A 14,739-nucleotide genomic window follows, 5' to 3' on the forward strand; every position below is an offset into this window, starting at 1 on the left:
TTGTATTGCATCCCTCTTATCACACGGCTACTCAACATTTGAAACTTCCTCGAATAAAAAATAGTCGGTTACAATGTACAAAACAATCGGACTAGCAGCAAGATGAACACAGCTGCAGTATTACAGTGATATTACAGTAGTCGACATTTGAAGTGGATCAAAGCCTTAGTTATACATGAATTTTGAACAATACCCGTTCTAGTCTTAGGACAACTTTGATTAACTTTTCTGATCCACTTCAAATGTTGACTACTGTATATTAATACTGAAGTCGTCTGAGGTCATTTTCACTACAAACTGATACGCAAGATTAAAAACCTATACAGACATGATTATTTCTCCTGCAAGTGTACATTTTTTAAATCATGTGATTCCCCCATATTTGCAGGATGGCTGCGTTACGGCTGCGAACCAAGGGGAATGCCGAACCACTTATATCCCAGAAATCAACGTGTACCTACAATAATGCATCACTACATTTAAAGTAGGTATTAATTATTTTCTGCTGTTACAACTTATGAAGCTGTAATTAACTGCAGTATATTTGCAATATATATGTTATATATTACCTTAATGTATGGAAATCAGAATGAATAGCAATAAATGTGCATATGCAGTCGCACCTGTCTTATGAATGTGGACTTCAGTTATCTTTTTCACTTGATCCAAGCCTCATGGAGGCTTCAATTTTGAGAGTCTAACTTTATTTGCTGCACTCTCTGGCCACTGGCCTACACGATTACTGCGGTCTCTATATTTAGTTAGGATTTTTTCGATTAGCCCGTGCTAAAAGCTGTGGATTTGATTTCAAACTCTTTTTATTAGGTTTACCTAACGAGGACAGTTAGACCACAGAGCAGATACACTCTCCTGGATCTCCTGTAAATAATATTACATCTGTCTGCTCAGGAAGCCAGAGAAACTCAAAATGTTATTCACACTGCTCTGCTGTCAAAATAACATGGGTCTGAAGCATCACAATCCATTCTTCATCCAATACAGTGGCCTAATGCAAGGTATACAAGATAGGTGAAGACAATGAACAACTTGAGTAAACAAAAACAATCTCCAGTTTTTAACACTAAAAAACACCCTGAAATTAGAATATCATATATGTTTTTACTTTGCTTGTCAGGCACCTGATTTTGATTAAAGTAACAATCTTCCAAGTAGCCTATCACTTGTTAGATTAAAAATATATATTTTTTTACTTTAAACTGGAAAAAAATTCTCTGCTATGTAAAGGAGACTTATTTCCCAAATATTCATGTCTAATTCCTATACACAAATGTGTATTATTGATTATACTATGGGTTCTTTAATAAGGCTTTTTTAATTTTATTTGTTCCTAGCCCTTTTGTTTATTGTCATCTATATGCCGCAAGTCATTTTATTTTGTGACTGTTTGATTCTGTAACCAAATCATGACACAGGTTCAGTAAAAATGTTTTCTTAAATAAATTCTTTCCCACTTTGTTTAACTTTCTAATCATTTCTGTCAGTTCTACTTGATAAGTTAATATAGTTTTCCTCATCAGTAATTCAATTCAAACTTATCACTAAAGTTTAAAACTTTGACACCATCGTGAATTATGCCTAAGAAATTTTTAAGACAAAAAAATGTTAATGTGTTTAAATGCAGGCTATTTACAGTGCATGCTAGCTGGTTTCTGACTAATATTGTAATCATTAACTGGTTTTGATGGTAAAAATCTATCTGGTTGAGCACATCTACTATGATCATCATTATAATCTTAAGTATGAACAGAACCTGGTTTGTTAGAGACCTATCAGCTTTAATTCCAGCAGGGGTCATTAAGAAAGTATTAGGCTAAATTAATTAGGCTAATTTATAAACCATAAATGGTATTTCTGAAACAATAATATTTCCATTAAAATTACACAGTGGCCATACTTTTATTTCATCTTCTTCATAATATTGTCATTATTACGTTGACAAATAGAGCAATATTTGTTGAGGACTCAAGCGCGCTCTTGGAAAAGTCCACTTGAATGATATCAGTGCTGTGCGCGCGGGATGTCAGGGGTGAGTGATGGTGTCGCGCGCAGCTCCCGTGTGTAATCTCATTCGATCACAGCTCTCGCGCTCAGGTGGGGGACTCTTGGTTAATCCTGAAGCTCTTACTCCCACCAGCAGGGAAATCAACCACAGCAGCATGCTGCGGTCCCCCACACACACTCTTTTGACCGCACGTCGAGCATAAAAAAAAAAAAAAAAAAACCTATTCTTACTACTTTTTACCTTTGGAAAAACTCGCAAAAGCCATTTCTTACTTAGTCTATTAGTACTTCTGCAGTTTGCCAAGCCACCGGACCACCGAAGATGCCGCACCAAGAGCAAGTGGTCGCTCACGGGAACCTCTGCGCCCCGGGTCCTCCAAACAACGCCGGGTACAACAGCAACCCGGTGCCCGTTATCATTCAGACAGAATCCCGCGATAAATGGAGCAAAAAAATGGATTTTCTTTTATCGGTAATTGGGTTTGCGGTAGACCTCGGAAATGTTTGGAGATTTCCATATATCTGCTATCAAAACGGCGGAGGTAAGGTTTTTACTTTTATGAAAAGTTTGTATTTATACTTTAATTAAATGTCAGTTACATTATGCTGTAGGCTACTAATCAGTCACAAAAATATTAAATTGTGTCTTATGACAAGTAAAATATTGATTAAGTGCAGGTGTCAGTCTTATTGGGCGAGTGAACTGTCCACGGTGCTGAAATATATTTTTTTGTGTTCATTTTAAGCATTTTACAAAACCTCTTAGCTTCCAAATAAGCAACAGAAACTGTTTTCTGAACATTTCTTACACTAAACATTTTCAGCCTACAAAAATTTAAAAGTTGGGTGTCTAAAATGTAAGCAAAATCAAAGTGATGTCAACGCCACAACCTGCAGCCACAACCTCTCATCCACTTTGAAAATCGAGTAGAAATTAGTTAAAAGTGTTGTTTCCATCCATCATCATCATGACATTTATTTTACAGTGTAGGGGAAAACAAACCCAATATTTTTTATAAGCTATCTGAAAACAAGATAAGATATAATATTTGATATAATAGCCTTTATTTATAAAAAAACTATGTAACAAACTTAAAGTAGAAAGTTACTAAAATCTGGGGGTTAAAATGTTGTTGTTTTTTATTCACTTTCACACATGGTTTCCAAACCCTGTTTCTACCAGATATCCATTCATACAGTGCATTCTATTCGATACAGACTAACCAGATTCAATAAAGATATTTTTTTAGTTTCTATTCTCAATATATGAAGCAGTGCTTATTATAATTCTGTTTATTTAAACTTCTACCTCAGTACACCTGTGAAGGAGATACTGCCAGCTGCAGTCATCAATCATGCAAAAGTTATTCATGATTTAATCTGTGCAGAAACTGAGATCAATAAGTGTCAGACCACAAATGTACCGGTATAAACATATATTTCCTCTACCCATTTTTCTTTTTAAAAGTAGCCTATTATATGAATATGAAATAGACCAGGCTTTATCGACATACAGAACAACATTTAGTTAAAGGAATGTTTTAAGTATACTTGTTTTTAATACGCTTATTTAAAGTCTGCAAATTCCCTCTTGTTGATCTCACTTATTGTTGTGAAGGAAAAAAGACCTGTTCTAATTCTGTTCTTCAGGTGCATTTCTCATTCCTTATGTCCTGATGGCTATATTCGGTGGGGTGCCACTTTTCTACATGGAGTTAGCTCTGGGACAGTTCCACAGAACAGGTGCCATATCCATATGGAAACATATTTGCCCTATTTTTAAAGGTAAGATAAATATAATCTAATTCTGTCTCATATACGATATTGCAAATTTTTCCAAGTCTGGATGGATATGAAAGTAAATGGCGAATGGAAAGAGGCAAAAAACGAGTATATGAGAGATTTCATTAACAAAACACTGAGATCATTTCCCCTTCCTTGTCAGGTATTGGTTTCGCCATCTGCATCATTGCACTGTATGTGTCCTTCTACTATAACACCATCATCGCCTGGGCTCTGTTCTACTTCTACTCCTCCTTCAGCAGCACTCTGCCCTGGACCAGCTGTGATAATGAATGGAACACAGAAAACTGCACGAACTACTTTGGAAAAGACAATGTGACCTGGACAAACTACTCACGCTCACCTGCCGAGGAGTTTTACACGTAAGTGCACGTAAGTGTCTGCACTGAAAGGGAGCAAAAATGACAGAGAAAGAAAAACAGAAGCAGGAGAGGGAAAGAAAATGAGGGATAGATGTAGCAAAAAGAAATGACAGGAGGGAAAACAGCATTATAGATGAACATGTTGCAAATGTGGACGACTACATACAAATCATAGTGGAAAAGGTGGAACAGCATATATATTATATATATATATATATACACACACACACACAGTGCTGAGTATATTACTTACAAATCAAAGCCCATTACTGAATACAAATTACATGATGAAAATTGAAGTTAGTAATGTAATCTACTACATTACACATTTTAGGTAATATAATCTTTTGATTACTTTTAGATTACTTTTGGCCTTAACTTGTTTATTACATAGATTTTGATTGGATAATCTTGTACTATAGTGATATAAAATACAAAGAGAACAAAAAAGTATATTGAACATTGTCATCAACGAAAGTGCATTAAACATTACATTATGTCATGGTTTCCCAAACTAGGGCTTATGAAAGAACTGCAGGGGGGTTGTAAGTTGATGAAAAGGTAATCATTAATTAAATCATAAAAATGTAAACTTTAAAAATAAAAGCAATCAAAATATAACACAAAAATATTAAATAATTTGTTATGCTGTGTGGACTCCCTGAATAAGCAACATCCTCAAAAAATAAGAATGAGTGAGAATCAATACATTATGAATGATTTACTGCCATTTTGGGAATATTAAGTAATCATGTAATCAATAAAAATGTAATTACAATTATATGATTTTTTGGAATCTGATTACGTAATCCAGATTACATATTATCAGTTACTACCCAGCACTGTCACCAGAGTGAATCTCATTTTTCAAAAATGTTTTCATCTTTTCCTCATTTGGTTTAACATGTCCGCTGCTCTGCAAACATATTTTTTGTGTGTATAAAGGTTGATTTAGCATAATGAACTAAAACAAAAAAAAACAAACCTGCAAAATAATTGATAAACTATTCTATTTGTGGAGACCTGCTTTCATATTTTATATTGTGCCAACATTTCTTTCTTATATTTCAGAACCTTTTTTATAATGCAGTGTATATTTTAGCAAACTTGTGTACACTGAAGTATTGTATGCGTCTGCTTTGTGGTCCAGGTCACTGAGAGCATAATAATGAATATTTTCAGACTGCACCTTTGTAAATCCATCTTAAAACAGGAGGAATGTCCTGGCAGTTCATGAATCATCTGGGATTGGGAATGTGGGATACATTCGCTGGCAGCTCATGCTCTGCCTCTTCCTCATCTTCACCATTGTCTACTTCAGCCTGTGGAAAGGAGTCAAGACTTCAGGAAAGGTCCTTCCGGAGTCCTTAAAAACGAAATGAGTCGTGTTTTATTGCACGTTCCACATCCTCTCATCCATGTCTCTCACAGGTAGTATGGGTGACTGCCACCCTCCCGTATGTAGTGCTGTTGATTCTTATGATCCGTGGTGCCACTTTGCCCGGAGCGTGGAAAGGAGTGGTGTTCTACCTCAATCCCAAATGGGAGAAACTGCAGGAGACCAGCGTGAGTGCTTTCTCTCTTTTCCCTTTGTGTCTAACACTGATTTATTGTTATATCCGTTTTCGTTGTTTCTAGACATCCTTCACTTATATGTTCCCTTTTAAATCTGCTGCTATAATCTTTTGAAGGCAAAATGCATGTTTTTGTTTAATGCAGTAATAAAAAAGGACCTCAGGCATTTGGTCATGAAACTCATGAATCACTAGTAGCTGAGCTGACTTCATAAAGGGCATATTTCTTCATAAATTTCATAAAGTCAATAAATAAAATAAATGATAGATAAATGAATATTTTATATATACATAAAGTGTCAATGGAGGCAAAATGTAAACTGCATCTCCATATTTCAATCCCTGTGATGTATAAGCCCAGTACTCTTTGCAAGGTGATGCAGCGCTGCAGAGAACCGTGATGAGAAGCAAAAATAAAGCACTAGGGGCTAATGAGATGCGTAATTGGTTTAGAATTTTTTTCCATCATGAAAGGCTCTCATACTCATTGAGACACGTTCATGCACACACACACATTTCTCTTCACACAAATCTTCAGATGTGAGCAAGCACCGCCTATTCCCTATATACTGTTATGTCAATGTCCTAAATTGCATCCTAAATAGAGAATTTTCTAAATTATTAGTATAAGATGATTCAAATTTTTACTCACATACTGTGATCAATTTATTGAGCCATTTTCTTGTTTTTGTTTCTACGATACCCACACCTCATTTACAGTGTCTGATGTTTTGTAGGTATGGGTGGATGCAGCTGCGCAGATCTTCTTCTCTCTTGGTCCTGGTTTTGGCGTGCTGCTTGCCCTGTCCAGCTACAATCCCTTCAACAATAACTGCTACAGGTACAGACAAAACCTTCATTCTCATTACGTTGATCTACTGGAATTTTCAACCTCTTCTATTCATCAGCATTTGCAACGAGTCCTTAATGTTTGTTTTCAAGATATTAAGAATAATATCTACTCTTTGTTTGAGTTAATACATGAATCGTGAATTAATTCTTTGTAATTCTTAAAACACACACTATCGTTCAAAAGTGTGGGGTTGGTGAGATTTCTTTTATGTTTCTGAAAGAATGATGCTAATGCTCACCAAGACTGTGTTTATTTGATCAAAAATACTGTTTACATAAGTGATTATTACATTTTAAATGCACTTTTGTTTCTATTTTAATATATTTTAAAATGTAATTTACTTCTGTGATGGAAAAGCTACAATTTCAGCATCACATGGTCCTTCAGAAATCATTCTAATATGCTGATTTGATGCATTTCTTCTTATTATCAATGTTGAAAACAGTTGTGCAGCTTAATATTTTGGGGAAACAGTGATACTTTTTTTCAAAGTTATTTGATGAATAGAAAGCATTAATTTGATGCATCATTGCTGAATAAAAGTATTAATTTCTTTAAAAATATTGGTAGCCTGTCCTTGTTACACATGTTACATGTAGTTACTGTAGTAATAACTATAGATTATGCATAATTTCATGCAACTAACCCTAAACCAAACCCCAATCCTAACCCTATAGTAAGTACATGTAGTTAAATATTATTACACAGTACTTAAATGCATAATTACACTGTAACACAGACACCTTAAAATAAAGTGTAACAAAAAAATCTTACTGACCCAAAACATTTGGTTCAGTGATACACTGTTGTGTATTAGTAAGAAAACAGACCTGCCAATTCTGGCCAATGTGATTCCCGCTCATTCTTAATTCTGATTCTATCTATAGCTTAACCATTCATTTGCATTTGGCTCTGTGTCCACTAACTGAGGAGAAATGCCATCAAAATGAACTGGGCTCTGATGAATCACATGATGAACTGAAACAAATACCTTGCCTCATGGCTAAATGATATAAAAACAAGATTAGACCTGAGAATTAAGGCCAGTTTGAAGAGATGAATGGGCAGCATAGTTGAGTCAGGGGAAATTGAATTGTGTACTACTGTAAGACTGTGAGGAGGCAGGTGGGCAATCTAAAGGGACCAAGTCATATAAGGACAAGAATATCACGTAGACTTGGGCCAATAAGCAACCACCCAGAGCAACTGCATAGCAACCCCATAGAAACCACCCATGACGAGTTTTGCACAGTCAAGCAAGAAAATGTAAAAATCTAGTTTGTAAGTTATTTTTTGTATGTGTTTTGTACAGAGATGCTATTGTAACCAGTCTGGTGAACTGCCTGACAAGTTTTGTGTCAGGATTTGTTATTTTCACTGTCCTGGGATATATGGCTGAACAGAGAAATGTAAACGTTGAGGACGTAGCCAGGGACAAAGGTGAGCTTCTCCTTTTGCTTATCATAATAGTGTAGTTCAATTATTGTGGCTTTCAAATTTGTAAGTGGCTTTCAGCCCTACAAACAAAGCTTTTCTGCTTTTACTTCAAGTCTATCTTTCGACTTTCTCCACCTCCTCTAGGACCGAGTCTCCTCTTCATTACATATCCAGAAGCCATTGCAAACATGGTTGGGTCGACTTTCTTTGCCATCATCTTCTTTGTGATGATGATTACTCTTGGATTAGACAGCACTGTATGTATATACACCTATACCTGTAAATGTGCACAAAATATGCATGTGCAGTCAGCAGAAGTATATAATTGTCCATATTCAGAGGCTGCATCCTTCGAAGGCCGATTGCGTCACCGCGGCGCGACGAAGGCTGTCCCAATTCGAAGGCTTAACACGCGCCCTCCAAATGCGGCCATCGTTTCCCATGAAATGAAGGATACAACAGATGGATCCTTCGCAGCCTTGCCTACACCATAATTCATTGTGCGCCAGTGATGACAAGATTTTTTTTTAGAGAAATTCCCGAATTACACTTTTAAATATAAGTAGTGGGTTTCCACTTACTCAAATATCGAATGATACAAATGTAAAAATAAATAAAAAGCGGTTCAAATGTTGACTTTTATCTTACTAATATGCGATTATATATAGTTTATACTATTTATTATATACAGAAATGGACCATGGTGTACATATTTAGACAGTTTGTGAACCCTGTCCAGTCCAGTACAAACGTTACTGTTCCTCATCAACGGCAGCTGTCACAGTTGACTACAAGAACAGTCCTCCATTGGCTAGACCGTCCCATTTCACAACACCTGGTCCGACCTTCGAAGGCTGCAGCCTCTGAATTGGGACACAACTAGTGACATCATTGCTGATGTAAGCCAGTGTGAGACTTTCAATTTGTATAGTTTGTATAAAACAATAGTAAATGGCACATCAAAGTCTGAAATGATCTTCAAAACTGTTTGAATGATGTACAACAATTCCAGCTGAACTGAACATTGTGAAGAAGTAGAATAAAAATTCTGCCTTGTAAGCTGTAAACATAAATGTAAATATATGGTTGTGTTCTTGTTTTTTCTTCTTCTGTCTATATGTGTATTCTACCTCAGTTTGGTGGGCTAGAGGCCATAATCACAGCTGTAATGGATGAGTACCCAGATGTCCTGTCCAATCGGAGAGAGCTGTTTGTTCTTGGACTGGTGGTTGTTTGCTTTCTGGGCTCTCTCAGCACCCTTACTAAAGTGAGTTTCAATGAACCTATGGATTTCAGTTTGCCTACATTCAGTTTACCAATACAATAAGAATATTTCAGCATCTTAACACAAAATGATAATAATAGAGTATAGAATATAGAATTTGATTACATATCTTGCAGGACAGATCAGATATAATAAACATCTATATGTTTTCACCAAAAAAATATACTTAAAAATCGCTCCTTGTGATTTCTAATTGGGGTGTGCTGAGTTTGATTCAGCACTTCATTTATTCATTTATAATGTAACTTTTTTTTTCTTGCAAGGGTGGTGCATATGTGGTAAAGTTACTGGAAGAATTTGGAGTTGGTTCTTCAATTATAGCTGTAGTTTTTCTGGAGGCCACAGCAGTATCCTGGTTTTATGGTAAGACTTATTATTTTAAAAACTCTCTTTTAACTAAATGCTGTTCTTTTGAATTTTCTATTCATCAAAGAAAAGTATGTTAGTTTCCTAAAAAATATTACATTAAGCTGCTTTCAAACAAATGACATTTTAAAACTGTAATAATATACCCTAGCTAACAAAAAATATGTTCTGAGAAAGTTCTAAAAGTTCTCTGGACGTTCAAAACATCCAGTTTTTTTAAATGTTATAAAAATGTTTTTTCTTGGTTATGCGAATGTTAAGGCAACAATCTATTTTGGAAACATTATGGGAACATTCTGTAAAAATAGTCTGAAAAAAATGTTTGAACATCACACCAAAATATTTCAGAGAAACTTTCCATGAATGATATATAGATAATGTTTTTGTGCTAAAGTTTTAAGAACATTATTAAAGACCAGATAACTCTGAACGAACGTTCTATTAACATTACGTTTGTTCATAACTTTGAAAGAACCTTGCCAGAATGTTAGGAAAGTTCTGAGAATGTTTCATGTTAGCTGGGTATATAAACATCATGTCAAAGTGTGCATGAACAAAATGTTCAATATATAAAATAAACAAACTCATTTATTTAATTTTCTCCAGGTATTAACAGATTCAGCAATGATATCAAGTCAATGTTGGGATATACTCCAGGATTGTTCTGGAAAGTATGTTGGGTTGCCATCAGCCCAGCATTTCTTGCAGTAAGTTTAAACAAAGATGTTCTGATTTATCATGTGCAAAGTGTCACCGCTGTTTAGAGTGCGACGACCGGTGAAATGTTAAAGTCATCTTTCATGCGCTCAAAACTATTTAAGCACCCACAACCTCCTTTCCACCCTTATTACCTTTATAATCTCATTCTCTCACCTGTCCACACGCTCACAATTCCCAGTCTGCAAATGTCAAACTGCATGCACTCTTATAGCCTAGTATTCTTTAGATACTTCTGCATGCATTATAGCTAATCCCAACAGGCCTGAGCTGGCACACACGGCTGACATTTCCACAATCACAGTTTTCCTGTTCTGCTTTTTTCATTCTTTAAAAAAAAACATGATAAACGGCTGCCTGTCTCATCTTCTGAGACATTATTTGAAATGCTGGAGAGAAGACATTTGTCTCTGTTCCTTCAAGACACAAAGGCCACCACTGTACAATTTTCTAGTCTCCACAGACCACATAGGAATGTGTACGGCCTACAGGATAATATGGACCTTTTGAAAATAAAATAATCAGATTAGAGCCTTCTCAAACATATCAATCCACCTGAACTCACACAGAGACTGCAGTGACCTATAGAGTATTCTAAACTGAATTCATTGTTAAAGACTCTTGAAATAATATATGACATATTTCGAAGAAACACTTTAAAATACTTTAAAGTCAGCGTGAAATAGAAGCAGAGATAGTCTTTTCTTTTCTATTGTGACCTACAGTCAAACCAAAATGTATTCAGACACCTTCAACATTTCTCACATTATCACTGTTTATTCGCTATAGTTTAGAAAATGGTAATACAATATGACAAGAACTCAGAGTTATCAAATCAGTTGGTATTTCACTGGTTTTGGCTGTCTCACAAATTAATTGGGTTGAATAGCCGTCAGCTGTTAAATTAAAGTACACAATTAGATAATACCAATTTAGGTCAACCAATTACCATGCAATGTTTAATTTAGTTCAGTCTGTGGTGTAAAAAGGTCGCATTAACAATGAAAGAAAAAAACACTTATGCAAAACTTGGTCAGATCAAAGTGTCTGAATCATTTTTGGTCCCAAAGTTTTATACATTTTACTGCTAGTCCACTGTATGAAGATTTTTTGGGTATAATATGTCACAGTTTACTTTATTTAGCTATATCCTCACTTACATAAATGAACTATAGTGTCCTGCACCCACTAGTAAAAAATATAACAAATGATATATGGTTTCTGAATAATTTTTGGTTTGACTGTATATCCGAGGGACTTGGAAATGTCGGGACTTGGTTTTTTCCGTCAGGAATTGATTGGATCGTTGTGGTTTGGTATTGATGTGATGTCATGTGAGTGACAGGTTGTCCCGCCCTCATGCCAGTAAACACATCGTCAGAGAAGAGATGTCGCCGCAAGAGGAAGGGGAAATTATTTTAATGAAAGATTATGAGGGCAAAAACATAGTGATGTGCATGGATAAATAATTTATAACAAATACTGCAATATTCCATAAAAATAAGAATAGTCCATTTTGATTTCATGGTGACTTTTTCCTGTTCATTTCTTCAGTACATTATTATCAGCTCACTGCTGAACCCTCAACCCCTCACGCTATTCGACTACAAGTTCCCAGACTGGAGCATCACGGTTGGTTTTGTCATCGGAGCTTCCTCCTTCATATGGATCCCCATATACATGGTGTACAAGCTCGTGTGGACCCCGGGCTCTCTTAAACAGGTGAGACATGCATTACACCCACTCCACTTGAAAAACTTCTTATAGATCTCAGGAGTCGTCTATTTAATTGATAAAATGGGTCAAAGTTGTTCACGTGTTGTTCTCAATCCCATTTTAGCGCCTTGCTGTATGTCTGCGACCGGAGAGAACCCTGCCAGATATCCACGCTGACAGTATGGGGTTGAGTCCGGTACGTTAGACCACTGAGAGAAAAACACAACTCGCATTAAAAGGCCACATATATTGGGTGACGTGTCCACAGCAAACTAAGAATTTATTATAAGGGTAAAGAGCAACTTTTGCATAGTTTCAGGGATTTGTCCATTTGAAATTACCATCAAAGATGATCTATTTGAAAGTGATGTACAATTCGATTTAATACGGAAAATGAAAACCGACGTTCAATTTAAGTTATAGTCCCTCATTTTAACATGCTGTGCAATTTATAAAGGTTGATGTTTTGTTTTTAATTTAAGGATTACCTAATGAAGAGTTCAGTTTTTTTTTTTTTTTTACATTGTAAGTCATACACGTACGTTTTCTGAGATACATGCAAGTGAGATTACCTCATTGTGAGAAATTCAGCCAATGAGAAAATGAGAACAGAGAACTTCATACACATTTCTCTCTCATTTTTTTTTTTTTTTTTTTCAGAAATAACTGTTGTCAAGATTTAATCATTATGGTGTTTTCTGCCTTAACTCTGCCTAAATATTGTAGCTACTTTATGTCAAAACTTTGTTAAACCTGTATTGATATTGTGCCTCACCAAGAAAAGGAAAAATGACAAAAATAAGGGTTTCTTCTGTTCCTCATTTGGAACTAAGACTACATGACTGTTTGAAATTTTCATTATCTAACAGAACTTGAGCCCAAATCCTAGCTATGTGTAACGTGTTCATTTTCTTCCCACGTTTTTTTCCAAATAAAGAACTGAGGATGTTACTGAACTCTGGATGTGACCAAATACTAAATTGCTATGAATGTCTTATTATGGATAGTTGAAAACGTGGTTCATATACTATGTCTGCACTGTAGGTTGTGGCAGAGAGTTTTGCTTATATGTCTGGAAAATTAATAAAGCTGTACTGAATATTCGTATCTATCCATCCAGTGCTATGGATTTGTATGTGATTCCCGCCTTCGTTCTCTTAGTGTGAACAGCCTTGCACTGTTGCGCCTTAATTAACATGTTGATTTGCATTGAGCTGCAGTATCCAGCATCTGCAAACACACAAGGGGTAAGAGAACAGCATTGTGTCAGGCATTTAAATGAGATGTTTTATTAAAGACTAGATCTTCAATCGCCACCAATCGCAGCTCTGGGAAACGCGGCTCAGTTGTGCCAGTTTCAGGTATGGGGTGAGAGAATAGAGAAAAGATAATGCTATTCCACATTCAGCCACTTCTAGCAGAGGCCGCAGAATGGATCAAAGGCTTCAGTGCAGGCGACTGGAGTAGAGGTGGACCTCAGATTCAACTACAGAGGAACCTAACAAAAGGCCTGCAGGCTCTGTGCTCTTCTGTTAATTACCCAAATGAAAGACCAAGAGTTGCATGGAAAAGGCTAGTGAGTGACAAACTGTATGTGACCTGCAATAACAGTGTTTCATGAGGTGAAGTTGAGGTGAAATCTAAAGCAGGATTTATCAAACTAAAGTTCATGAACAGTTGTTGAAAAGGTAAAAAATTCAAAATAAAAATGTATATAGGCCTACACTCACCGGCCACTTTATTAGGTACGCCTGTTCAACTGCTCTTTGACATACGGCTCTTTGCAAATATCCAATCAGCCAATGCATTTAGGCATGTAGACATGATCAAGGCATGTGCTGAAGTTTAAACTGAGAATCAGAATGGGGAAGAAAGCTGATTTAAGTGACTTAAATCACTTAACCAAACGGGCTGGTCTGAGTATTTCAGAAACTGCTGATGTACTGGGATTTTCACACGCAACCCTCTCTAGTGTTCACTGAGAATGGCCCAAAAAAGAGAAAATATCCAGTGAGGGCAGTTCTGTGGGAGAAAAGATCTTGTTGGTGCCTGGTGGATCCATCCTGCCAGGGTGCTGCTGGTGGTGTAATGGTGTGGGGAGTATTTTTTTGGCACACTTTGGGACCTTAGTACCAGTTGAGCATCATTTAAACAATACAGCATACCTGAGTATTGTTGCTGACCATGTTGCTGACCATTCTGATGGCTACTTCCAGCAGGATAATATGCCATGTTACAAAGTGAAAATCATGGTTTCTTGAACATGACAATGAGTTGACTATTACTCAAATGACTTCCGCAGTCAACAGAGTTTGGGATGTGGTGGAATGGGAGATCTGCATCATGGATGTGCAGCCGACAAATCTACAGCAACTGCGATATGCTATCATGTCAATATGGACCAAAATCTCTGAGGAATGTTTGCAGCACCTTGTTGAATCTATGCCATGAAGAATTAAGGCAGTTCTGAAGGCAAAAGGTCCAATCTAGTACAAGCAAGGTGTAACTAATAAAGTGGCCAGTGAGTGTGTGCACAGTATGTAATGGAAATATTTGTTTTGTTTTTTCCCCAGCATGTTTGTGATTATTAACCGACATCATCTA

At 36.3% G+C, this 14,739-nt stretch overlaps 1 protein-coding gene across 1 annotated transcript; it reads left to right on the forward strand.

Moving 5' to 3' along the window:
• Positions 1 to 2,156: 2,156 nt before the first annotated feature.
• On the forward strand, positions 2,157 to 13,235 carry slc6a4b (solute carrier family 6 member 4b). Its single transcript, XM_084413568.1, has 13 exons — positions 2,157 to 2,564; positions 3,673 to 3,807; positions 3,968 to 4,187; positions 5,401 to 5,539; positions 5,619 to 5,753; positions 6,499 to 6,602; positions 7,927 to 8,054; positions 8,196 to 8,308; positions 9,187 to 9,318; positions 9,600 to 9,699; positions 10,309 to 10,409; positions 11,974 to 12,141; positions 12,260 to 13,235. The coding sequence occupies exons 1-13, from the start codon at positions 2,345 to 2,347 to the stop codon at positions 12,338 to 12,340; spliced, it is 1,776 nt and encodes a 591-aa protein (XP_084269694.1). The 5' UTR covers positions 2,157 to 2,344; the 3' UTR covers positions 12,341 to 13,235.
• Positions 13,236 to 14,739: the final 1,504 nt, after the last annotated feature.

The sequence above is a fragment of the Rutilus rutilus genome (assembly GCF_951802725.1).
Source record: "Rutilus rutilus genome assembly, chromosome: 7".
Lineage (NCBI taxonomy): Eukaryota > Metazoa > Chordata > Actinopteri > Cypriniformes > Leuciscidae > Rutilus > Rutilus rutilus.